A 26,399-nucleotide genomic window follows, 5' to 3' on the forward strand; every position below is an offset into this window, starting at 1 on the left:
AGAAAGCACAACTCCACAACACAGTCTTTCAGCAGTTCCAGTTTCCATTTGCACTTCTCAGGTAACCCTAAGGACACAGACAAGCTACCAAGTGGCCTCAACGACTTTGCTTTCTCTAAAAGAATGCAAATGACCAGCTGTCTGCAAAGAATATAAATAAATCCTTCCATTCCCCACCATATAGTCAGAGCTGAAGAAGCTTCTTGAATAAGAAGCAAAATGTCTTCAAAAAAAAGACATCCATCTTAAACTTGTCAAGGTTGAGAAACAAAGCTTGACAGATAAAAGGATATTCTAGAAGATGCTTAATTAACCATTGACTTTAACCCTGATTAAAGGAATTAATGGCTTCTTTTGAGACAGAGTACTAGACAGCATCAGCATATGGTGGCAATATACTTCAAAGATATCAAGACCTCTCCCAGTAGTCTTATATAAATAATAGGTGCAAAATGGAGCATTGTGTGAGATAAGATAATCTAGGTATTAAACGGTAAGCAACATTAAAGATGGCCTGACCAAAAGGTTGAAGCCTACTGTTAAAAGTGTTTACAAGGATCAAAAGTGAGTGATTCAAAGTGACCCTGAGAGAAATTATGGACATTAATAAAAGGTCAAAGGAAACTAATAGAAAATCCCAACACTCCTCAGCTTCCTAATACCAAGGCAGCAGAAGCAGTCATGCTCACATATCTTGGCTAAAAACACTAGTCAAGTGGGTCCAGAAAATAGCACCCTCCAGATATTTTTTTTCTCATAGCCAAAAATGGTGCATTTGAGTCCAATCAATCACTTCCCCAAGGAAAGTTTCTTCATAACCGCCTCCTTGAAACTCAGTCTATTGTTAAAAGTTATAGTGTGGTTTCCCTTTGTGTTCTAGCTGAAGCCACATTATTTAACTCTGTGGAAATAAAGGTAGCCTGTAAGCCTTTGAATTTGACTTTTCCATGTTTAATAAATAAGAACTCAGACTGTGAGTATTTAAAGGGCATGCTGAATATTAATGTACTTCTTAATTATGTCAAACATCGAACATGAAGTATGTTAGAAATAGCAACACTACCCTCCATCAATTCTAATAATTGTATTAGAATGCAATTTCAAATTAAGAAATTCTTTTTTCTAATTCTGCATTAAAGATGTATATTACCTTCTCTTTTTCACTCCTTCCAAATGAAATGTTTTATTCCCTCATTAATGTATACTGAGCCAGACCTCTCTATTCTTTTCTCATAACATTTTTATTACCACAGCACAGCATTTCTCACTGTAGTTTATGGAGAAAAACAAATCATTAATATTTATGAAATCATAGAATTGAAAGAGGCTGTTTAACTATACAGTCCAATTCTTTGCTCGAAGGAGAAATTTAAATGAAAATCAGGTCCAACAGATGGCTGTCCAACCACCATTTCAGCTTAGTGAATGGGAGCTCATCATTTCCCTAGGAAATTGGTATTAAACATCAAGCTGCTCTTATGACTATGTTTTTTCTCTTTTCTAGAATCTGAACTTCTTATTTAAAGCATTATGTTGGGTTCTGCGTTCAGAGACAATAAAGAAGTTGCAGCTCTTACAAACATGGAGAATGCTAACATGTCTTCAAATCTGTCAATTTTCTTCATTTCTGGTCCTATGATGTTTCTTGCCTTCTTCGAAACTGTTCCAATGTGTGCAGATTCTTCTTACATATAGTGGCACCGTGGCACTAGAAGTTTGGATCTGACCAATGCAGAAGTACTACTTTCTGTGCTTTAAAAGTTCGACATCTATTGATGCTGTCTAAAATTACATTTGCTTTTTTTCGTAATCATATACCACTGGTGTTTGTAATTAACTTCTGTTCTAAGATCATTTTCCCAGCACTGTTGCCAGGCCAGATATCCTTCCATTCTAAACCTCTGAATTTAATTTGTTTCCTAGAGCACATACACTTTTCATTTATGTCTTTTAGATTAATATTCTGTTATTTTCAACCAATTTCCTTAATCTATCAAACTCATTTTTTATTTCTACCTTCTAGATTATTAGCATTCCTGTCCAGTTGTGTGCCATTTGCAAACCTGTAAAGCAGTCTTTCCATTTTCTTCTTGAAATAATTCATAACAATGCTAAAGAGACAAGCTCTAGAAGTGACCTCCCTCCCTTGAGTCTGATGAGCAGAATTGAGAATTCTTTGACTGTGCTTCTCAAGCCTGTTTTGCCATGTCATCCATCCATTAGCTATCAAAAATGGATTTGTTGAAATAAAAATATATCTGCAATACTCCCACAGTCAAATAAATTAATCAAAAGGTGAAATCAGTTTATTCTCGCTAGATTTGTGCTTGACCAACCTATGTTCACTTCTTATAATAAACACATTGTTTTCAAGGTAAACTAGAACCTCTGCTGTTGAGAGGATTTCTCTTCTGCACGGAAATACAACATCACAAGTATTTAAGTGAGGGTGGGGTTTGTTTGGTTTTTTTTTTTTTTTTGGTATCTAACTCTTGTTGGTTAATTCCCAGCAAGTTTTTCAAGTTGCTGTACAAAATATAGCAACACTGGATGGTAGGATTACAATCAGAAAGAAAAGCAAAGACATGAAAATCAATATGGTCAAAAAGCCTTGTAAAAACTAAAATGAGAGATCTTCCACATTATTTATAAAAGGATTGAGGGAACAGGACATGATACGCTCAAGTTCCCAGACTCACACAACAAAGAGTCCTCCTGCATTTTTCATTAGTACCTAGGACAAAAGTCACAATTGAGGACAACAGAATCCTATTACTGTCCCCAGGAAATGCATGCTATCCCATGAATCCTTGTACTAGAAGTGCATAAACAAAGCCTAATTATATTATCAATATCTCTATTAAACAAGCAGACAGGCAGCAGGGATATGGAAGGGAAAAGGAGAAAAAAATGGGGGGGGGGAGGAATCGGAACATTGTTGACATTCCAAGTCACAATTCACAACTTACAACTACATCTACCCTGTTTCCTACTTTCTTTGTTTACTCCAGCACTTCTTCACACACTACCTTCCTCACCAGGATTCTGCTCAGAATGTCTTGTCACCTATATCCTAATATGGCCATCAAAATTAGGGCTGTCATAAGTAGGACACAGACTCTGGACAGTCAGTAGGTGGCAGCAAACAGATACAGAATACTGGCTGGTATACAACCAGTGAGAAAATAGGAAGTAAGCATAACATTTGGCTTCAATTCGTGTTTAAAATGGATGTTTACTTCAGAAAACTTCGGCAGAAAATAGGATAAATATTCTCAATAAAATAATTGCACTTTTAAATAATCTGAGGTTTTGTAAAATGAATACAATTTACCAAAGCAACTACATGGCAATATATTATGTTTAAAACACTGTTTTATTCATTGGATGATACTGATAAGCTCATAAATTCTGAAATCCAGAGGTATTCAAGGTATTAGAGGAAGTACCCAAATGGTGGGTGGGACCAGACAATCAAAGTCCCAAATATTGCATGCAAAAGGTGGGTGGAACTTCAATTACAAATAGTTCTTGAATTATGGCCCCTTCCTGGCATTATACAGAATGGGACAGCTTGGCATGGCCAACTCACTTCTGCCAACTCACTACCACCAAGTTGCCACAGGACAACTCCATATGGCCAATTTGCTGTGGGGACAACTCACTGTGGGTGGCTGGAGGGAGAGCCGAGCAGGCAGGCGAGCGAGTGAGTGGTGGGCAGACTGCAGCGTGGTAGCGATGGCTGGAGATTCCTATTTTCACACACTGCTGCCGCTGCTACCATTGCTGTTGAGCTCCTGGCTGAAGAGGCCAGGACAGTGGTGGTGGTGGGTGGGGCAGTGGCAGCCTGGGCACCCCATATTCGCATGCTGTCTCCAGCCTCTTTGGCTTGGAGCTCAGTGTGGTGGCAGTGGAGATGGTGGTGGGTGTGAGAATGGGACGGCCTGCCTACCACCATCTCCCTGCCGTTCACCACACCTACTGGCACTGCCATCACCATCACGAGCCTCTTAAGCCTGGAACTTGGCGCAGTGGCAGTGGTAGTGGCAGCAGCGTGATGTGTGAAAATGGGGGGAGGCAAGAAGTTCCAGAGGGCAGGAGCAATAGCAGAGAAGGGCTCCTCCTGGACCCCACCAGCCGGAATACTTGGACTGACAGGACCCACAGCATGTCTCCTCTGCCAGCATGAGTGGTACAGGCCAATCCCAGTGGTCCCTCAAGTAACCTGGACCCATGCCATGAAGGGCTTTAAAGGTTATCACCAACACCTTAATTGTACTGGAAGCAGACTGGTAATTACTGCAGCTTGTGGAGCAGTGTTGTCGCAGGGGCCATTCTTCCCCCCCACCAAAAAAAATACCCACACCACTGCACTCTATGCCAGCTGTAGCATCCAAATGCTCTTCAAGGGTAATCCTGTGTACAGCACATTAAACTAATCCACTTGTGTGATGACTAGGGACTGGTCCAGGAAAGACCACAACTGGCACACAATATGAGGTGGCACACAATATATGGTTCTCCTAGCCATAGCTGCCACCTGTTTCTTGAACAGGAGTTATGAGTCCAGGAGAACTCCCAAACTGCAGACTGGGTCTTTCTGGGGCAATGCCACCCCATCCAGAGTCAAAGAGGACAAAGTCCCAGACCCCGGATCCCTGTGTACCCAAAGCCACTTAGTTTTACCAGGGTTCAATCAAAGCTGTTGTCCCCCATCCAGGCCCTCACAACATCAAGATACCACAAAAGGGAAGCCACAGTATCACTTGGGTACTAAGAATGGAAATATAGAGTTGGGTGTCATCAGCATACAGTATATATCTTAACGGATGATCTCACCCAGCGGTTTCATATAGATGTTGAAAAGAAGTGGAGAAAGTACCGAGCCCTGCGGTACACCACAGAATAGTGGCCGAGGGCTGGACCTCTCATTCCCTATCAATACAGATTGGTACCTACCACAGAAAAAGGAGTCGAACCAGCGCAGAAGTGTGCCATTCATCCCACCCCCTGCAGCTGGCCCAAAAGGATGCGAATGGTATTGATAGACGCTGAAAGGTCAAGGAAAGCAAGGATGGTTTCATTACCACCATGTTGCTGTTACCAGAGATCATCGATAAGCGTGACCAATGCCGTCTCTGTCCCATAACCAGGCATGAATCCTGACTGAAGGGGGTCCAGATAATCCATTTCATCAAGGACCTCTGCAGCTGCCAAACCACCACCTTTTCTACAACTTTCCCTAAGAATGAGAGATTGGAAACTGCATGAAAATTGTCCAGACAGGTGGAATCCAGTGATGGTTTTTTAAGGAGGGGGTGAACCAGAGCTTGCTTAAAAGCATCCAGAAATATCCCCTCCTCTAATGATGTATTAATCACTGTCTAGACCCACCTGCTAGTCACCATCCTGGAGGCTTTCCCCATCCAGCAGGGACAAGGATCTAACTGAGAGGTGGTGGCACTGACAGCATCAAGGGCCCTGTCTACTTCATCAGGGCCAGGGGCATCCCATATTCACGTTATATATTCACTGATTTTAACTTTTCCTTTAGGGCAGGGGTGTCAAACTTGCCGCCTGTTTGCGTCACATGCTAGCCCCACCCCCACTCAGTTGAGCGAAGGGGAAACAGTCCTGATATGTCATGTGATGACGCAAATTTGACACCCCTGCTCTAGGGAATGTGTTTGTTGTAGGAGATCTTAATGCCAGAATACTGTTAAAGAACACATATTAAAAGTCATAGTTCCAATTTATGAGAATTTAAAAGAGCACTATCTCCATTTTAGGAAATAAAATATTATTTTTTGTATTATGGTCCAATTCAGTTGCAGTTAAAAGTGGATTGAGAAATGCAAAAATATGCACTGTGCAAACATACACATTTGAAGGAACTCAGTCTTCAATGTAAATATTGATCCAGAAAGCAGAATTTGATTAACAGAGTGTCTCCAAATGAACATTCATTAGATGATTTGGTGGATAAAATAAAAATGATAATACATCCAAACAACATTTTATAATTAAGCTGATATCTGGCTCAATACATTTTCCTATTATATCTAGAAACGTTCCTTCTAATTATTAATAAAATATAGTTTTAGACAGAAGAACAGAAGTCTAGTTCCTAATTCTCAGGAAATAACTATATTTTGTTCTGCATTGGTTAGATCCCAATTAACTTTTGCTATTACAGAATGGTAAGTTTTTATTCATAAAGATCCTACTGAAAGCCTTTGAGGAAATATTATAGATCTAGATATATCTGCTGTGAAATCTCAGGGTCCTTGTTAATGCTATTTCCTGTATAACATAAAAGAGCTGGATTATAACAGTCCAGAATGTAAAATCTACCAACTGACTAGCCATGGAGAAAGAAAAATAATCCAAGTATTTGTTCTAATTGTCACACTGTGAGCACTCCATATAAATCGCTCATTGAAGTATATATATATATATACAGATATTTAAAATGATTATTAATTTCTATTTTTTCAAAAATTGCTCATCATTACCAGCTGATTATATTTAGAGAACAAAGATTCATACCATCTCAATATCAGAAGACATGTTTTCTGGAAGACATTAAAAATTGAAGTAATTATGTAATGAAGAATAATGTAGACACCTAGATACCCTGCCCTAATTGGCATTAAGCTTAAATTAAAATTATGAAACAACCAAAAATAAATATTTAGGCCATACTGAGTAACTATCAAAACAGATTCATTAAAATTTCTAAATTAATTCTACAGACAATATTGAAAACAATAAACCAATATTTAAAGAATAAGATCCAATCAGATAAAAATAACCAAAATTGGCTAACTATCTAGACTTTACTTTATTCTGACCTCTAGAACAATCCTTCAATATCAGAAAGAATATTTTTTTTTAACCTTGTTCTCATATTCTGCCCCATATTACAGAGGTGGGCTGCACTTACGTTAACAACCGATTCACTGGTTGTGAGCGTGCAATCCATCTATTTTAATCTTTATTAAATAAACTAGCTTTGTATTCTTTCCCCTTTCTCAGAGAAGTCCTTTCAAATAATACCTAAAGATCATTGATAACTTTAGCAAACCCCTTTTGTAGTTCCACTATGAAGAGGTTATCCACATCACTCTCCAGATTCTTACTGTCTCCTCTCCTAAAATTCCTTACAACTTACAACTTTTGTAATGGTTATTCATATCACTCTTCTGATTTATTATTTGTATGCTTTTTTTAATTCTTAATGTCTCAGTCTGTTTCATTTGTATCACCTACAGTTCATATTTTTATATATCCACTGATTCATCTTTTCCCATGTATCTGTACAGCACATTTTCAAATCCACATTTAGGTCAATTTCAGCTTTATTCATTAAAATGTGTTCAATAATACCATTCAATAATACCATTCTATCATTGTAGATAGCTGAAAAAGAAGTTTATGTGCCCAAAAGTCATAAACCATTCTCAGTGGATCTGTTGATGCATTTATTTGTTTCTGGTGACCTTTAGTGACCAGCCTTCAAAGTCATCTTATCAGTTATTCAGATGTAAATATAGAATATTTCCCACAGGAAGGATTATTTTAATTAATTTCAAAGTCTAAACCCTTAATGCATTTAAAAGTTATTGAAATCAACATGTTAATTACCCTTTTGTTGTATGTTACAAAAACATTTTTGACATTCTGAAGGTTCACAGGATACCGTCTCCAGTTCCGTTCTCGGAGGGGAGGGGGAGAGAGAGAGAGAGAGAGAGAGACTTTTGACTTCATGCAAGGAAAGCAGTAGAAGCAGCAGAAGTTTTCCTTTCTTTCGCCCAAACTCCGCCAGAAATGAGTCTTTGTGAGACTTGTCACGCTGGCGTAGCCTCTTGGAGCAGGATGCCTTGCAGGGTCCCAAAGACACATTTCTGGCGGTGTTTGGTGGAGAGAAAGAAAGACTTTTGCTGCTTTCCTTGCATGCAGCCAAAAGCAGAAGAAGTGGAAAGAAGCAGCCCAGTGGCCAGGCGAGGCATGTGGGGTGAGTGGGGCAAGTTCCTCCCCCTCCGTCCTTTCCCCACCTCCTCTCACTACCTCATGTTGTTCGCAATGCAAGTGATGCAAGCCTTGTGTTCCCACGGGCCATATGGGCAGCACAGCTTTATGTTCCCGCACAGCCTGGATTAATTGTTTTGGAAAGTGCTTTACAGGAAATCAAATTCCAGTTGAATATTAGGAAAAAAACTCCCTATCAGGGTGAATAGTTCCACAGTGGAACTCATTGCTCAAAGAGGTGACAGGCTCCCCTTCACTAGATGTGTTCAACCAGAGGCTAGAACACACCAATGAAAAAGCCCCTGGAATCTTACACTGAAGAGGAGATTAGACTCAATAACCCAAGTTGGTCACTTCAACTCTATGCTTCAGTGGTTCTAAATACAGTTTGTCCTCTACTTACAACCACAACTGAGCCCAATTTTTTTTTTTTTTTTGCTAAACGAGACATTTGTTAACTGAATTTTGTCACATTCATGACCTTCCTTTTCCACATTTGTTAAGTGGATCACTGCAGTTGTTAGGTTAGTAACACAATTATTAAATGAATCTGGTTTCCCCATTGATTTTGCTCATCAGAAGATCTCAAAAGGTGATCATGTGACCCCAGGACACTGCAACAATCATAAATATGAACCAGTTGTCAAGCAACTGAATTTTGATCATGTGACCAAGATGCTGCAATGATTGTGAAATCATTGTGAGAAAAACGCTGATAAGTCATTTTTTTCCCAGTGCAATTGTAACTGAATGGTTACTAAATTAACAGCTGTAAGTCGAGGATCATGTGTTTGCTTTTGGATGTTGGCAACGTGTGTAATTTACCAAATCCTATGCTTCTGATATATCTATCCTTTATTGGGTTGGTATTATGCTAAATTTTGAATTAAGCAGCAAACTGACAGTAGGTAGTAATTGTAGATAGTTAAAGCCACTGGGCTCACATTAGTAATGCTACATTTGCTTTGAACTGTTTACATTTTTTCATGGCATTTGTAACTGCCTGAAGCAATGTTATGTATGAAATCTTTAAAATGAATAAACAAATTAAGAAAACTTATGTTTATAAGCAAATTTAGGAGGTGTTTTTAAAGGTGGAAACAGCAATAGAATATATATAAATGCTCTGTTCTCTAAGGTAAATTAAACAAGTTGGGGAAACAAAAATGTCATGAATATGTATATAGCTTTCTCCAAGTCTATTTTTGCTCCTTAATTGCTGTGCACACAAATAAAAATAACATGATTCTTTTATGTTACAAGTGTAAAAGGTATGGATGGAAGAATGAAAAAGAAAAACTACTACTTACACCTAGATGATAATCCTTGAGTGTGAGTTAACAAACTTTTGATTTTTTGATATTTTGGGATATTTCAAAATGAATCATCTTGTGCTAACAATTAAGAGATTCTGAAATGTAACTTTAGAACCCATTCCTATCACAAAATTGAATAAATTAGGATCCTATCATGGGATGATCTATATCCATGAAGTAACGTGAAACGGGCCTATAATTCATCCTGAAAAGCAAACTTGCAGAGGCTGTTATTTGTGGCCTTTTTCAGAGCTTGGACAAGCCTCTGGGAGGCTGAGGAAGGCTTCAAACCAACTGAAAAATCAGCTGTGAGGCACAGTGCAGGTAAGGGGGTGGCGGGGGGATTGCATGCACATGTGTAGGGGGCGTGAGGACATGCATTTACACTTCGGGTGCTGGCACGCGAGTGTGTGCGTGCTGGCGCGCATGCAATTTTTAGCACAGGAGCCCAAAAAGGTTAGCCACCACTGGTCTATATGATAATTTTTGCATTAAACCATGTAATTTATGTAAATAATAATCAGGAAACTTGCAAACAATAGAGGCATGTTCTATGTACATATCCAGAAAACATTTTCATATATTGTGCACTGTTTCATGTACAGTTTCATGGAGTTCTCCAGTTGTAAAGACATTTTTGAAAAAGATATTAACTGTCAGTTAAAGATGCAGGTTTTAGTTTTCTGGATCTTGAATTGTACCACTCTATATATTTTGATTAGTACCAGTTTTTAGATTTTTACTTGGCAGAAATTCTTTTTTTGAATGTTTATATGGATTGATAAAAATGAAATAGATTTGCTATATCTCCCATCCCGTTACTATTGAATCAAATACATTTATATCGTTCTAATGATAAATTGGTGTTGTGAGGTAATCCAGATCTTGAAATAGATTTGAAAATGTCCTTATGGAAAATCTGGATAGATGATGATCTCTATATCAGATAATCATCTGGATGATAATGATGCATTTTTAAATCATTTTTTATCTTAAAATATGAATAACGTTTATCAGTTTCTGACAGTATGTACAATTAAAGCATTTGTTGATATCTTTATTTGGACCAGTGACATGTTCAGCCTCAAAGTAATTAGAAAGAATCATAAAATTCTATGAGACTCCAAAGTTTACAATTTATCTTTATAAATATTCATTATCAATACATCAATTCAAGGCTTAAAGACTAAATGTCATTAGAAACTAGTGACCCATATTATTCCTAAACAGTGGGAAAATGCTTTAATCTCAATATTGGCAACTTTATTAGGTTTTAGAATATGGCTTATATAACAAAAAAATAAAATTATAAATTTCATAAAGCTTATTTTGTTTGTACAGAAAAAGAATGTGCATCATTAAAATCTATGTATTGCAATTTCCTGAATAATTATTTTTGGGGAAGAAGTAATTGCATACATTAATTTCAAACAAAGTTTAATATTTTCAGATGTATATATATTATTTGGAATCTCATAGCTACTGCAGAGAAACGGAGAGCTGGACAATGGAAATAGATTCTCTAGTGCCACAAGATCAGTTCTTCAAAACTGAAAGACACATTTATGGCCCCAGCTACCCAGGGAATTGAAAAACTGATGCCTCTCATGTATGAACTGCCTATAGACCTTGCAGGGCAATTGCAATGGAATGGGATTATTCTTTTTACTGAACTGCTATATAAAGAATCATGCATTCATTTATTTATGCATGAGTACGGTTAATCATACAGTTTATATTATTGTAATTGCATTGTTTTGTTTTCTCTTTTTGTATTTTGTTTTTATTCATTTTGTTATTTTTTCCTCTCTATTCTTGATTATGAAAAGAAGAAAAAAGAAGACTTTTCGTGTGAGTCTTGATTGCAATTTAATGTATCCACCAATCTCATATAATTTATCATTTTACTAGCTTCAGCTAAAAAGGATATAAAACCACAATGAAGAATTTGATCCTATAAAAACAAACTGCTTTAACAACTCTGTCTGGATTGTCTTATTAACACTGGGCTTTCCATTTGTCAGATCTTTTCTTTACTTCTATTTCTGTTAGAGTAAAAAATTAATCTAAACAGTTCCAGACATTTATCTCACTGAGGGACTCATTATTTTCACAGAAGTCTTAATATTATTAAAAACCCTTTGATAATTATAAACTTTCTGGCTATTCAAGGTTCAGGATTAATTGACTTGGATTCTTCCTCAGCCTGGTAACTCTTTGCTATAAAGTCACTCAGTGGTAATTTGTTAAGTTTTTCTTCCAGGCCTATTTCTGTTGAACTGTCATTGTGGTATAAAATCGGGAGGGTATAATTTTTTTCACAGATAATATCCCTGCCCCTTTACCATAATCCCTCACCCAGTTCATAGTCCTTGCAATAGGAGGACAACATGATGGAGATCAGAATTCCTGTTTTCCTCTGCTAGAGTTCTACCTTTTAATCAGTTTTGTCAAGGTAGCTTGCTACTGTGTTTTGATGGCTACATAAATTACTCCACTGAATTAACACTACTGAAAAAGAGAACCATTGAATTTGAAAACTAGAAGGAACCACAAAGGCCATCTAATTCAACCTTCTGCAGTGTTGCAGGAAAACTAGTTAAATAAACTTTAGAGATGGCTGTCCATCTTTTTAATAAAAATTTCCAGAGGTGGAGAATCTTATTATAATTGACTTTGTGTCTTATCACATCTAGCTCACCTTTCTTGTTACTCATAATTTGTGTGTTAGTGTAATATCAATAAATATAAATCTGACTATGGAAAAGGAAGAGAATAATGAACAATTAAGAGAGGAAAAAAGATGAGTTAGTTCTGGGAAATAGGAAAGTATGAAAAGAAACTTAAAATAATCCCATTTTTATTTAGTTTGGTATAAGATGAGGCAAAACAAACTCTGACAAGCTTTCCAAATTCTGTTACTCTGCAATACTATAGAATATTCCTGGAATCCTTTCTGCATCTTTTTCATGGCTTTGCTTACCTCAAAGGGTTGACATGTAGAGACATTTAACATAATGGGTTAATTGCTCTATATTCAATCTCTCCTTTAAAAAAAAATATGTGTACTTTCTTTGCTTCATTGTTAATGTAATATTTTCCAAAAGACTTTGTTTTACTGCTGTATTTAACTATTACTTATCAATTTGTTACTCACCAATGGTTCTTATAACTCCTGCCTCCTTAAATTCTACTTTAAAACCTTCCTGATCAAATTACCAAGTTGCCACCCAAAGATGAATTTGTTTAGTAATGACTAAAAAAGATGAATTACATTCCCATTTAGCAACTACATATCTCTGAAGTTTGCATCATTCGTGAAAAATGCTATGTTGCTTGCACCGACTATGCAATTAGTTCATTTGATTTTTTCTCTCTTTTCCTTGACAGGTTTTTGTCTTCAAAGGGAAGAACTAATGGAGAATATCACCTTAGCCCCAAGATAAGTAGGAAGGGTCCATGATTAGCAGGTTCAATGAACTTTGACATTCTTTCCATCTTAATTTGAATTTGGACAGTTGGGAGATAGAATATATGTTGAAATGAAAAATCTTGGTGAAAAATGGGAACTTCTGTTCCTCTCATGTTCTATCTACAAACACAATTTCCTCTTGTTTTTCTTGGTTGCTGATAGATTACTTCCTCTGTGAAAAGTTGTATTAAATTTGAAGGACTTTTGGAGCTCACTTATATTTCTAGAAGCTGCTATGGATAGTGGAGGTTGGAGCTGGTTGCTAACTACTACAAAAATGGTCTGTTTTGTGATTATTTTGCTTTTAAAAGTGTCATGTGGCCAGGTCCCTTGGTGAAGTTGCATGTTTTGACTTTGGTTTCTTGCTTGTTGTGAGCAATGACTTCCACACTGCTATTCAGTAAGTCTTCATCTTGACAAATAAGGTGTAGGGTTGATGCTCTAGCATCTACTCCACCAAGTTTTGCTTTCCAAATTTCCATTAATTGATTCTAGGTGAAGTCCATATTATTCTGGGTTGAAGAACAAACACGACACATCTGTTGCAGATAATTGCTGGAATTTTGGGCCACGATGCTTCTTATATGCTTTCCTGAGGCAATGTTAAATGAAATGTATTTCCCTCCATTTTCCTGGAGCAAAACATTTCCATTTTCTCTTTCCTTTGATGTTTGCTCTTCCTTGGGCCTGGATAGAAACAGCCAAAGCTCTGTTTTCCTTCACTGACTAGTTCATCAACAATTTCCACCAATCTAAGGATGCTGGAGGTTAGATACGTTAAGGTGAAAAAAAGAATATTTTGGAAATACGGATGTTTAAGGATTTTAAGGTCTATACACTTTAAAGTCTATTGAACTTTGAGTCTATACTGGAAAACATGAATTTGAAGTGGGATAAAACAGGTCTCCAGGCTTTTCAGTTTACCAGTTTGTGAGAAGTTATTGCCCAAAAGGTACCATTATCCTAAGCCAAAGAAAATATCTATGCAATAAGATACCTACAAATAGAACAAGAACCCTAAGTCCTTTGGCTTTTCTAGATTTATTTATTTTATTAGATCTATTTGCTGTTTCAATCAAGTTTTACTCTGAATGGCTTATATTCCAGAAAGGTAGTAAAATCAAACACTAAGCATATCAACAAACAATAAAATAACAATATAATCTATGTAATAATAACATCCTAAGTACTGAGGAACAACCATAACACACATACCCTCCAGGCTATCCCCTCAGTCCCTGAATATCTGCCATTTAAGTTTTAAGGAATTTACAAACAACAAGCAGGCTTGATGTCAGAGGAAGAACTCTTGATCTTCCACTTACAACCCTTTTGCACACTTCACAATTCTCAGGAGAGAGTCTACAGGGTAAATTTGTTACCATCAATTTTATTCCAGTAAAAACCAACAACCTCTCATTGCAATGGTTTACTCAAGCAGTGGCAAGTTCCAGACCTGCTTTATTCTCATTCTAGTTTAAGCCAGGCAGCTGGCATGTGCTATGGGCTAAATTCCTTGTCGGAATAAGATTTAGCAGCTCATTTAGAATTCAAATTTTTATTAGGCAAATAAAGAATTAGTCAAGATTTGAAGACAAAAGTAGAAAATAAAACAGTAACAAAAGACAATGCCTTCTGCAGAATTTACTCACCAGTCAGGAATATACAGACAGCATGAAGGCAGAATAAGTAAAGCAAAATATAACCAGTACATAGTACAAATGATTTTTTACTAAATGAAATCCAAAACTCTAATCAGAATCCAACATCATTATTCCCTAAATGGAAATATTTTTTCCAGGATCTTCAAACTCAGATTCTAAAGGCTGGGGGCATTGATTTATCAGGAGCCAGCACCGGTGGAGATATTTTAGCTCCTCCTGTGAGAAAAAAAGCAAAAGAGAAAAAATGGAGCTGCCCCTTTCTTTTCTGGCTCTTTAGTGTTTGTTTTTCCTAGGCTTTGTGTCAGCACACTACCTAATTTGACAGGTTATGTCTGGCAGAAAAAATAGGATTTCATCTCATGCCTTCTGGCATCAGGAGTTGCAGACAAGAGTTCACCTCCCACATATAAATCATACAGGTAATCCTTGTTTAGCGACTACTCATAGTTATGATGCTGATAGAAAAGTAACTTCGCAACTAATCCTCACATTTATAACCTTCACAGATATGTTAAGCAAAGAAAAGTTCAAATAAGACAATAAGCACAATTGTGGTTTCACTTAGCGACACTTAAGAACCAAGTTGCCTGCCTCAATTGTGGTCACTAAAAAGGATTGCCTGTATTGTTTTATTATTGTTACACATTCTATTTCCTGGGATAGTAAGGCTATGTACTAAATATACCAAATTTTGAGATCGTCTATCTACGTCAAGCTTTACTTCTCTAGCTATATGCAACATGGAATTTTTTTTGCTGTGTGATCCAGGTATCCCAGTTTTTAATTAGGGGTAAGAAAACAGACTATGGTAGATTTCTAGTCTAAGTTCCTTATTCATATATCCCAGTGATTGTTTGGAAAATCAATTTGCAACAGTTCCCTCCCACACCCTTGGGATTTGATCTGAAGGCATTCATCTGCCCCACCAGAAGGTCCCATCTATCAAATGATGTTATCTGTTGGGAGGGACCCACTTTGTAGCAGTGCCCATCCAATTCTCCCCACTGAGGCTTCTAACCTCCTGAACTTTTAAAAGGCCTGAAGATGTTGCATGGTCCCCAGGCTCTGGGCCAGGATGTGAATTGAGCTCAGCACGTATAGCTGGTGTGAGCTTATTATGATGCCTACTTAAAAGTATGATGTTTTTTTTAACTTGGAGGGGGGTTATTCTTACGATATGAGTTTGATTTTTTTCTAAGCAGCCGAGGATTATATTGTGATGAGTGCCCATATAAACCTTTTAGCTAGACAGATAGACAGACAGACAGACAGACAGATAGATCTGTCCATACTTGTTATTGAGGGGTCAGATTATTATTTACTTCTAAACATAGGGATACAAGTTAGATCTATGAAAAACAGTCTATTTAAGAATTATGTTGGAATTTTCACACTTAAAGCCATTCAATGAATTTCTATGGTAATTTGATATGGGCTATTTGGAAGTAGCTCAATTTGATTATGTGTTTTCATTCAGATCAAGCTTCAGATAAATGGAGTTTCTCCAAAGTCTATTATGGGGGAAAAGGCAGAAATGGTTATAGTTTTTAATCAGTTAATAAAACAGGATGAAATGTACAGGCAAGTTAGTTCATTATGCAAGGAGGAAATATGCCAGGTACGGTACAAATTATTCATGGTCTTCAAACCAGGTTAAAATCTTTAGCAAGGGATGATGGTTCTTTCCTAAATGAAGTGCAGTTGGTTGTTGGAGCCGAGGTGCAAGTATAACATATGAACTTGCTGGTCTTTTCTACAATGCTAGTCATAAGGGAAGGCCAGCTTGCTAATGCAACTAGCATAAAAACTGTCACAATTAATCAAGATAAATAATTGTAATTATTTTCCTAGGGTTTTCTCTCTATGACCACAGTTTCTCTGCTTTTTAGGGAACTGTGATAGGGCTAATCAACAGTCATGATTATAACTCAGATTCGAGGGCAAATCAGTGAACTGCTGAATCCAATATTCTCCCTCCCTCTCTTCCACATCATGCAATTTTACATACATGACACAAATATTTTGTGTACGCGTGCCTGTGCAAAACTGTGCCACTTTGTCTGCATAGAAATATATTGGGATCAGTTTTGTGTGACTTCAGAATCAGTTGTAAAGCACTTCACTGGAGTAGTCCTTGATTTATGACCAATATTGGGACTGGAATTTCCACTGCTAAACAGGGCAACTGTCAAGTGAGTCTTGGTTGATTTCATGACCTCTTTTTTGCTACAGTTAAGTGAATCACTGCAGTTGTTAAATGAATCATGTCATTTAAACAAATCCAACTTCTCCTATTGTTCCTGCTTGTTGGAGCTGACAGGGAAGGTCACAAATGGCAATCATACGACCCTGAGATGCTGCAACCATTGCAAATACATGCTTGTTGCCAATTACCCATATTTTGACCATTTGACCCTGGGGATATTGTGATGGTCATAATTAAAGGGACTGGTTGCAAATCAATTTGTAACAATGCCGTTGTAACTTTGAATGGTCGCTAAATGAAAGGTTGTAAGTTGAGGATTAACTGTAGATGGATACCAATTGGTCCTGGAAACCAATCCTGAAGAGCAGAATGAATCCAGAGAAAAAGTTCAAGATTCCATAATCTACTATGTATTGACTATGGAAACTTCAGCATATTGGTGATTTATTGCAATCTTTAGCTGAAATGAAACACTTGTATATCAGGAGAGCTGTTTACCAAGAAACCCAGATTTAAAATATTAGCAAGATAAGCCCTGACATTTGGCCAAACCATGTTTTCTGAAATTGCATATAAATTCATGTGAAACAAAAGTAACTTTTGTGTAAAAAGCATGCAAACCTAACACATGATTAAATGAATAATTCTGCCATTCTATGCATGGGCAAGGGGACATGTTCCTTTTTTTTTTTTTGCAATTAAATCTCCAGCTGAAAATATGTATTTTAACTTCATCCACATTAGAATGAAGATGTTATACAGATGAACACATTTGAGTTGTAATGTTGCAGTTCTGCATATGTTTATTTGGGAATACACTGTCTCTTAAAATTTTATGGGACTTCTTAGCAGACATATGTATATGTAATATTCCATGGGGGAAATTTAGTTCCGATTTATCTGGTGTAAACATTAAGAAATTGTAGTATCTTGTAAAAATCATACAATATTTGCAAGGAAATTTTTAAAAATAATTTCTTATGATGGTGTACAACACAATTATCCATTATTTTAGTTAATTTTTGAAAATAAAATGTAGTCATACGAGTAATGTTATAGAATGAATAATAGCTTTTAGATGCAATTAAATCCATTTTAAAACATAAAATACATCTTGTCTCTCTGGGTGAAGGAGAATCTACCTATTTCAGAATCTTTGAGGTTACTGCTGTGACCTAAATTTCAGGCAACTATTGCAAGGTATAAAACAACCTTGGCTGTAATTAATAACACCTATGCATTATTCTGCAGGATAATGAGGTCAACTAATTCAATCCTGGTCAGGTGGAATGGTATACTAATCAACTGTGGCTTTTAAAATGAAACTAGTGGACAATTTGCTAATATTCAGCTGTACTAATCTTAGTGGAATGTAAAGACAGTCAACTTCAATTTATTACCATTTTTTTTAAGGAAAACACATCTGACTTATACTCTGTCCTCCTCTAGTTATGCTTTAAATTTGAAAATAAATGGTAAGCATCACTTACCTTGGCAGTGTTCCTGTTTCTCAAATGAATGATTGTCAAATAAATATACAAGAGATTAAATGGATAGAACTGAAGAGCAAATAAAAATGAAAATATCAAAATTTATATATATATTTTATATATATATATATATATTCATATTCTGATTAATAGGATGAAAAAAGATTTTCCAAAATTAATTGGGGCATTTTGCCAAAAAGCCTGGAAGAAATGGAAGGACTTTGTGAAATGCATGGGGAAATATTTGTGCTCAATTAGAAATAAAGAAAAGAAAACAGAAAGAAAGAAAAATTGTGTCTATAAAAGCACATCATGGGACTCTCACTAAAAAAATGAGAGAAGCTCCACGACACCTGGTGTGTTGTACATGCTGACAGAAGGGTTGTTATAGACGGCCGATTCCCCGAGCAATGTGTTATAAGGGTTGTTAGTGCCATGAGGACGAAGGAGAGCATTGGTTATAAGATGGTTAGCCATGGCTCCTGGAGCAGCCAAGAGAAAGACAAAACAAAACAGAACAAAAAAGCAAAAAAAAGTCAATCAGGCAAATTTGAATTAAAAAAAAGAAAAGAAAATATTCAGACTGACAACAATTTAAACAGTCCTGATTAAAAGCAGCCAGTTATTTCAAGCAACAAGCTAAATGCCATCAATGCAGACACTGCTGACAATGAAGACAGAAATGGATTGCGGTGATGCAAAACCAACTTTTGAGAATGTAAGTTTGAAGTGTTACTCTGCATGCCTGCTACATTCAACCCTTGTGAGAAACTTGGTAGAAAAAGCCAAACAAATATAAGGAAGACAGCCAAAACAAAATGGCACAATTAACACCATCAGGTTAGTCACAATTTTTCTTCAGAGTTCTCTAGGTTCTAGGCAAAAGGATTTAGGATGTTCAAATAAGAGTACAAAAAGTAAAAAAAAAGAAGAAGATTGCTTTGAGCAATAATGCTATAATGTTCATTGTCCTTTTCTAACAGGATCTCCCCTAAGTCAGATTGTACTTCTGGTGAATACTTTGTGATGATACAGAAGCTTATTATACCACATTCAGATATTATGGTTTCATATTCCATATTTACAATTCTGTTCTGGTTTTTTTTTTTTTTTACAAAGAACCAACTCTCAAACTTTTTAGTAGCCAAAATTGGCAAATTTTCCTGATTAACTGACTGGTTGTGTGCTATCAATTTGTTGTTGAGTCTTACCTAAACACAGAGACAGATTTTCTTTATGATGAACTGTCCCTAAACTCATCTTTGAACTCTTCCAATAGTGCCCTCAACAAGGCCCAATCTGTACTTTGCTCTTGATATAAAGTAATCCACCCAGAAACAAAACCTAAAAGTTAATTCAGCGATCACAGATATGAAAACCCTTATCCATAGAAATTAGATTCCAGACAAGATTGATATGAGCAATCAAAGTTAAAGAAAAATAATGTTTTTGCCCAGCATGAGAGTAAACAAGCACGTTCCAAAGTCTGCCTAAACAAACAGCCTGATTAAAAATTATTGTCTTGTGAAGCTTTCCTTTATTTTAACAGAGTCGTTGCCAAACATTTCAAGAATTCTTGTTTTTTAAAAATGGATAACCTTCTGTCAATGATTGGCACAAGATGAGGTTCTGACAATATTCCAGGATGCTGGCCTTGTGCAAGAAATAATTCTGCAGGGCCAAAAACTGATGGATGGTTTGCAAGCTGACCAGTTGACCATAAAATGCTATAGGAACTATATAGGAGAGGAAAGAATGGTGACAATAATGATGTAAAAGTATACTGTACAAGACAAACCTTTCAGGTGGGATGTTAGATACATTATAATAGTACAAAAAATGAACCTGGAGAAATGCTCAGTATTTTGGCAAACCAATCAGGAACCCCTTTTCCTTTACCAATGACTATGAAAAAAAGTGAAGGCATCCGTGGTGCTCCAATTGGTGCTCCAAGTGAAAAGGGGCATATTGTTATTTTTTGGAAAACTGGATGTCCCTAAAACCCAGCAAATGGAACTCAGGTACATAATTTCCTTATTGGAAATATCTATAGGTATGACCATCTATAGCTGTGATGGTGAACCTATGGCATATGTGGCATGCAGAGCCTTCTCTGGGCATCCATGCTGTCATCCCAGCCCAGCTCCAATTCCATTTCTCCGCCACATTTCACTCAATCAATTCCAACTTCTCACGAAAGAAAAAGATCCCGTGAAGTTGGAATTGTTTGAGTGAACTTTTTCACTTGTGCAGGGTCCTGTCCTCCTCCTGAAGCCTATTACAATGCAGAGCCACAATGCGACCCATGCAGCTCTTTCACCTCTCTACTGCGGCTCCCTGTGGCCCTGTTGTGGCAGAGGAACAAAAGAGCTGTCGCTCTGTCGTGGCGGTGGTGAGGGCTGGAGCCTTAGTGCGGGAGCCCTTGTGCTTGCTTTGCGTGGCAACAGGATTCCGCCTTCATCGTGGTACATTTGCTGTTGCTGCCAGCAAAAAAGGCTGGGAGAGAATGGTGGGGGCAGATCTTGCGGGGTGGGGGCCATCTCTCAAGCCTGGCTTTCCTCCTCCTTTGTTGGCAGGGCCAAGAGAAAGAAGGGGGCGGCATGGGGAAGCACTCCCCTCCCCCTCTGAGTGCTGAGCACAAAAGCCCCGGGGTGGGGGGCAACAGAAGCACCTCCATTGGCAAGCCTCCATCTCAGCAAGCTGGGCCTGGAGGAGCATGGAGAGTTGCTGTTAAAGTGCTGGAGGGTCAGAAAGTGCTGGAGGCTCCGACGTCACCCTAACATGTGTTTCCAGTGCACGCTCCTCTGTCTCGAAGTGGGATTGAGTGGGGGTAAGGGAAAAGGGAGCAGGGGAAAGGATGTTTCTAGGAGGAGAAGCCCGGCTGGCTTTCCTTTTGGCATAGAGTGGGGGGAAGACCCAATAAAAATCCAATTTCCCCCAATAAATGGGGAAAATAAAATAAGAGTCCAAAAACAGGGGTGGGGTCTATTCATCACAGGATCAGAGAGAAATCAGTCAAAATCTGGGTGGGAGGCTATTCACAGAGGGATCTGCCTGGGTCTCTTCTTCCCTCCCCCTTAGATTCCCCCTCCTGGCTTTCTTCCCTAGCCTCACTTTTAGGAGAGGGGTAAGCAAGGTGGACAATAGTAGCGAAAAGACTGTGAGGTGAGATTAGGGTTTATTAAAGATGGGGATGAGGAAAAGATGCTATTCCTTTCCCAAGGACCCAGGGAAAGTGGAGTAAAAATAGGGTGTGTGTGTGCGCGTGTACATATGCATAAATTACAGCCTAGGATAGCTTCAGCTACAAACAATAGCTGCTGTTATTTTTGCTGAGAGGTTCTAAGCTACACAGCATTCTTTAATAAATACTAACAATGACGAACCACAATATACAGGATTAAGGGAAGGAAGGCAGGGGTGGGATTCAAATTTTTTAACAACCAGTTCTGTGGGCGTGGCTTAGTTGGTGGGCATGGCTTGGTGGTCATGTGACTGGCTGGGCGTGGCCAATTCAACATCACTCACATCGAGGCATGCTTCTCCTTGCCTGGCCTCTCGTGACTGTGGGGATGCTGCAACAGTTGTAAGTGTGAAATATGGTCATAAGTCACTATTTTCAGTGCCATTGTAACTTTGAATGGTCACCCCACACAAACAAAGTACCAGCAAAGGAGGGGATAAAGAGAGAAGTTCCAGAGACAGGAAGCCTAGTCCTGCCAAGAATGTAATAAGGGTTAACGGAGAGGCAGTTTCTCTAAGCAACACCAGAATGTTTCCTTCCTGCCTTCCTTACAGGATTAGGCCAGTAATTTCTTCTAACAACTGGTTCTCTGAACTGTTTAGAATGTTAACAACTGGTTCAGCGAATAGGTGCGAACCTGTAGAATCCCACCCCTGAAGGAAGGTGAAATCAGAGGAGGGGGAAAGGAAGAAAGGAAAGGAAAAGAAGAAAGGAAGGAATAAGGATGTGATGGCCCTCCAGAGGCTACTGCACTACACTCCCATCATTCCTGAGTTGTGCTGTTAAAGAAATCCAGTGCCACTAAGGAGAAGTTGTGAAAAAGTGATTGAAATTCCTCACAAAACCTCATTATTCAAGTTAAATCATCGGGTTGGCATTTTGTGATGAATTAAGTGCGTTTTGCGTTGCAGTTTGGGCACTCAGTCCCTAAAAGGTTCACCATCACTGACCTATAGGAAACCTAGTGCTTCCATCCCCAAATAATTGTAGATTAACTTGCATAGCAATAGCAACAGCTGTTAATATACCGCTTTATAGTGCTTTATAGTCCTCTCTAAGCAGTCAGCCTATTGCCCCCAACAATCTGGGCCCTATTTTACCAACCTCGGAAAGATGGAAAGCTGAGACAACCTTGAGTCTGTCAGAATTGAACTCCTCACTGCAATCAGCAGTGAGGTAGCCTGCAATGCAGCAGTCTAACCACTGCACCATCAACCATGGCTCCTGTCGGTGCATATCCCTATTAAGTTAATCCATTTGGATGATGATGTTGAACTGGATTTGTTGCCCATTGTTCTGTTTCATCCAACACTGAATGCATTTTATAATAATAAAAATACAGAGTACAACAATAGTAACACAATTGAAAATAATATCAACATTAAAATCAAGGAGTGATGAGCCTTTATCATCTTTCTAAATCCTGGAAGAAGCCAAGAAGCCATCTGCTTAGGGAGTGTGGTCCATAGCTTGGGAGCCAAAAGGAGAAGGTTGTTTCCTGCAGACCTGAACATCAAACTTCTGACAATGGGGGCATCTTCAGAAACTTCCTGCTGATCAAAATATTCTTTTCCCAAGAGCACAAGGTTGTGTGCATAAGGCTCCCTGATGCAATTTGTATTCATAGCAACAAGCCTGTGAGATAGTGATTATCCTAAACTCACACAATAAGCATCCATGGCTGAGGCTTGAGTTGAATCTGAATCTCTCTGCTCTTAACTGCTATACCACACTAAATGCTAAATGTGGAATGGATTTTTTTTACAACACTGACAAAAGTTGTACAGTTTTAAAACAGAATGTTTGAAACTACATTTTGAAATAAAAATAATTTGCATTTCGAATTTTAATTTCGAGTTTTAATTTGAAATTAATATTCTTATTTCAGCATTAACGTTTGAGCTTAGTTGCCAAGATATATAGTATATACCATATTCCATGGTGATGTAAATCATATAATTACCAAGTTATAATTTATAAATTTAAACATACTCAATTCTCACCTTTCTTTAATTTTTAGGAAACAATTATTTAGGGCAACCTGTTCTCCTTTACAATGAATTGGATTACAGCCCCCAACATTCTTAGCCAGCATGGCTATTCCAAGTTTAGCAGATTGGAGAAAGTATGCATAAAATATGATGGAACTAGTTTGAATAAATACTCATTGCACTGAGAATAAAAACCCATTAATGACGTCCAAATGTTCAAACCATTTCTGCTTTAGGATGAGGAAAGAGAATTCCAGTACACATTTTGTGCACTAAAACAAGTGTTGCAAATATTAGATAAAAACAACATGATATACATAATACAGAATAAAAGACTTGAAAGGGACCTTGGTGGTCTTCTAGTCCAGCCCTCTTCTTAAGCAGGAGACCCTATTCCATTTGGGATAAATGGCTGTCTGATTACTCCTTAGAAATCTGCAGTAATGGAACACCCACAATTTCTGAAGACAAACCAACCCATTGATTAATTGTTCTCGCTGACAGGAAATTTCACCTGAAATTTAGATTAGATTGCTCTTTGATAAACTTCCAACTGTTATTTCTTGTCCTGCCCTCAGGTGCTTCGGAGAATAGATCAACCCTCTCTTCTTTGTGACAGCCCCTCAAATATTGGAAGACTGCTATCATGTCACCCCTAGACCTTCTCTTCATTAGATTAGACATATCCAGTTCCCGCAACCATTCATCATATGCTTTAGTCTCCAGTTCCCTAATAATCTTTGTTGCTCTTCTCTGCACTCTTTCTAGAGCCTCAACATCTTTTTTACATCATGTTGACCAATGGACTCAGTATTCCAAGGGTGGTTTTACCACTAACAATATAAAAGCACTACTATCACTTCACATGATTTGTATTCTATCCCTCTGCTGATACAGCCTAAGACTGAATTGATGTTTTTGGCAGTTGCAGCTGATCTGTTTCACTGATTATTGTAAGACATCCTGACTATGTTTATAGTAATTACCTGAATACATATAACCAAAATGCATGGGGCTTGGCTGGAAAGAAATCTGAGCAAATAGGAACAAAAAAGCTCAACCTCTAGTACAGGGGTGTCCAACCTTGGCAACTTTAAGACTTGTGGACTTCAACTCCCAGAATTCCTCAGCCAGCTTAGGAATTCTGGGAGTTGAAGTCCACAAGTCTTAAAGTTGCCAAGGTTGGACACCCCTGCTCTAGTATATTCTCCATATTTTAATATCTATGCTATCAACTTCAAAAGAACAGAATAATTTGTTTATGGGCCATCTGTGGGATCACTTGAAACTATCACCAGAAAACAATCATTCATGTCACGCTTTAGCTGGCTGGAGACCTTCCCCAATTTTCTTTTAAAAGAGCTTTCTTCATGCTTATTTCCTCAGATATTTTGTGAAAAGGACAGAAATGAACGATGGTGTTTCTGTCATAACTTTTTGGAATTCTAGAAATGTTTTGGACTTTGGGTATGAGATAGTACAACTTATCTTAACTCGTCGGGCCAAAGAATTTGAGCCTCAGATCTCATCCCTTATCCTTAAGTAAAAGTAAAACAATTACTTTAAAAGTAAACAATGTATTGCTGACCAGCATCAATGGATGTCTGCTGTATTACATTTGATACATTTAAAAGCCTTTAATACATTTAGCCTGGACTAGTCAGAAACTGTGCGTTGATTTTAAGTTACGTAGTCCTCGTTTAGCAACTGTCTTGTACAGCAAACTTCAGTTATAACAGTAATGAAAAAGTAACTGTGCCACCAATCCTTGCATTTAAGACCTTCACAGGTCTGTAAAGGCAAGACAAGCCAAAATAAGATCATAAGCACAACCAAAAGTTTACTTAGTGACCATTTCACTTAGTGACCAAGTTGCTGGCCTCAGTTATGGTAACTAAACAAGAATTACCTGTAATTGGCAGTTACGATTTGTTAGCATGAAAGATTTCCTTCGCAACTTGGGAGGGGGCACAGACAGTTTAGTTCCCATTATATTAAGTAACCTAGTTAATTAATTAAACAATTACATTATGATCCCTCAGCTTCCACATTTTTTCCTCTAATCAAAGCATGATGCAAAAAGAGAGCTGAAGGAGTCACTTAGTTCATCAAGTCTATTCTGTGCTCAGTGTTCCTTTCCCTTTGCTCGAGCTCATCTCCTGAAGGAAAAACCACCACTATCCTTGATAACTAGTTAGGCTACTTCCTTAATATTGGAAAAAGCACAATCTACCCTTTTGTAACATAAAAGCATTGTTTCAGTTCCTGTTTTCTGGAAAGAGTCTTTATCTTTTTGTGTGTGACACCAGACTTGAACATTTCTATTGCTTTTCTTCTTGGTCGTTTATCCTGAAAAGAAAATATGCCTTGTTCTCTCTTTATCTTGTTTACAACCCTGTTTACAATCCCTTGTTTACGATCCCTGATTATCCTCTTCATTTTTCTTTGAAGCAGTTCCAGCTTTCTCAGTTCTGTGGTGCTCAGAACTGGAAGCAGTAACTAAGAGGGACTCTAATCACTTCCAAAGAGAGAGGAAATAATAATTTCTTTTGATTTGGAACCTCACTGATCCTGCAGTTGTACTTCCCATTTAGCAGCCATGCCTGCCGATTTATTAATATCTTTTTATTCTTTTCAGATCAAATACAATTTCCAAATATATTTCACACACACTGTTATCAAGTCATCCTTATCCTATGCCTGCTTTCATTTTTAAGTGAACTTTTTAAAAATGCTTTTGCATTTTAAAATAATTCATTCTATTATTTCTAGTCCATTTCTCCAACCAATCAATTTTTTTTGTTTCCTTCAGTATTAGCTATTCTACCTAGTTTTGTATTAACATCATTTTTGATAAGGTTTCTTCCACTTTTTCACCCAAGGCATCAGCAAAAATAAATGGCACCAATGTTAAACTTGAGGAGAAGCTTAGCTTGCCAAGAGTATTTGTGAGGGAAAAATCCTGGAATATAGAGCTGTAAAAAG

General features: G+C 37.6%; 1 protein-coding gene and 1 long non-coding RNA gene across 28 annotated transcripts in view; one reads left to right on the forward strand and one right to left on the reverse strand.

Moving 5' to 3' along the window:
- Positions 1 to 26,399, forward strand: part of LOC148132379 (uncharacterized) — a 531,004-nt gene that overhangs the window by 205,272 nt on the left and 299,333 nt on the right. The gene's annotated exons all lie outside the window — the stretch shown is intronic.
- Positions 1 to 26,399, reverse strand: part of ADGRL3 (adhesion G protein-coupled receptor L3) — a 573,686-nt gene that overhangs the window by 35,782 nt on the left and 511,505 nt on the right. For 14 of the 27 annotated variants that reach the window (XM_087957259.1, XM_087957267.1, XM_087957255.1 and 11 more), the window contains one exon: positions 18,533 to 18,661. The exons of 10 other annotated variants lie outside the window; for them this stretch is intronic. In XM_087957259.1, coding sequence (XP_087813385.1) covers positions 18,533 to 18,661 — 129 coding nt within the window. Of the gene's footprint in view, positions 1 to 13,879; positions 14,700 to 18,532; positions 18,662 to 26,399 lie in introns of those variants that run through there. 3 more of the 27 variants (XM_087957266.1, XM_087957275.1, XM_087957272.1) reach the window with 3 other exon arrangements.

This window comes from Notechis scutatus, chromosome 2 (assembly GCF_049901735.1).
Source record: "Notechis scutatus isolate UNSWTSFEM ecotype Mainland chromosome 2, rNotScu1.2, whole genome shotgun sequence".
Lineage (NCBI taxonomy): Eukaryota > Metazoa > Chordata > Lepidosauria > Squamata > Elapidae > Notechis > Notechis scutatus.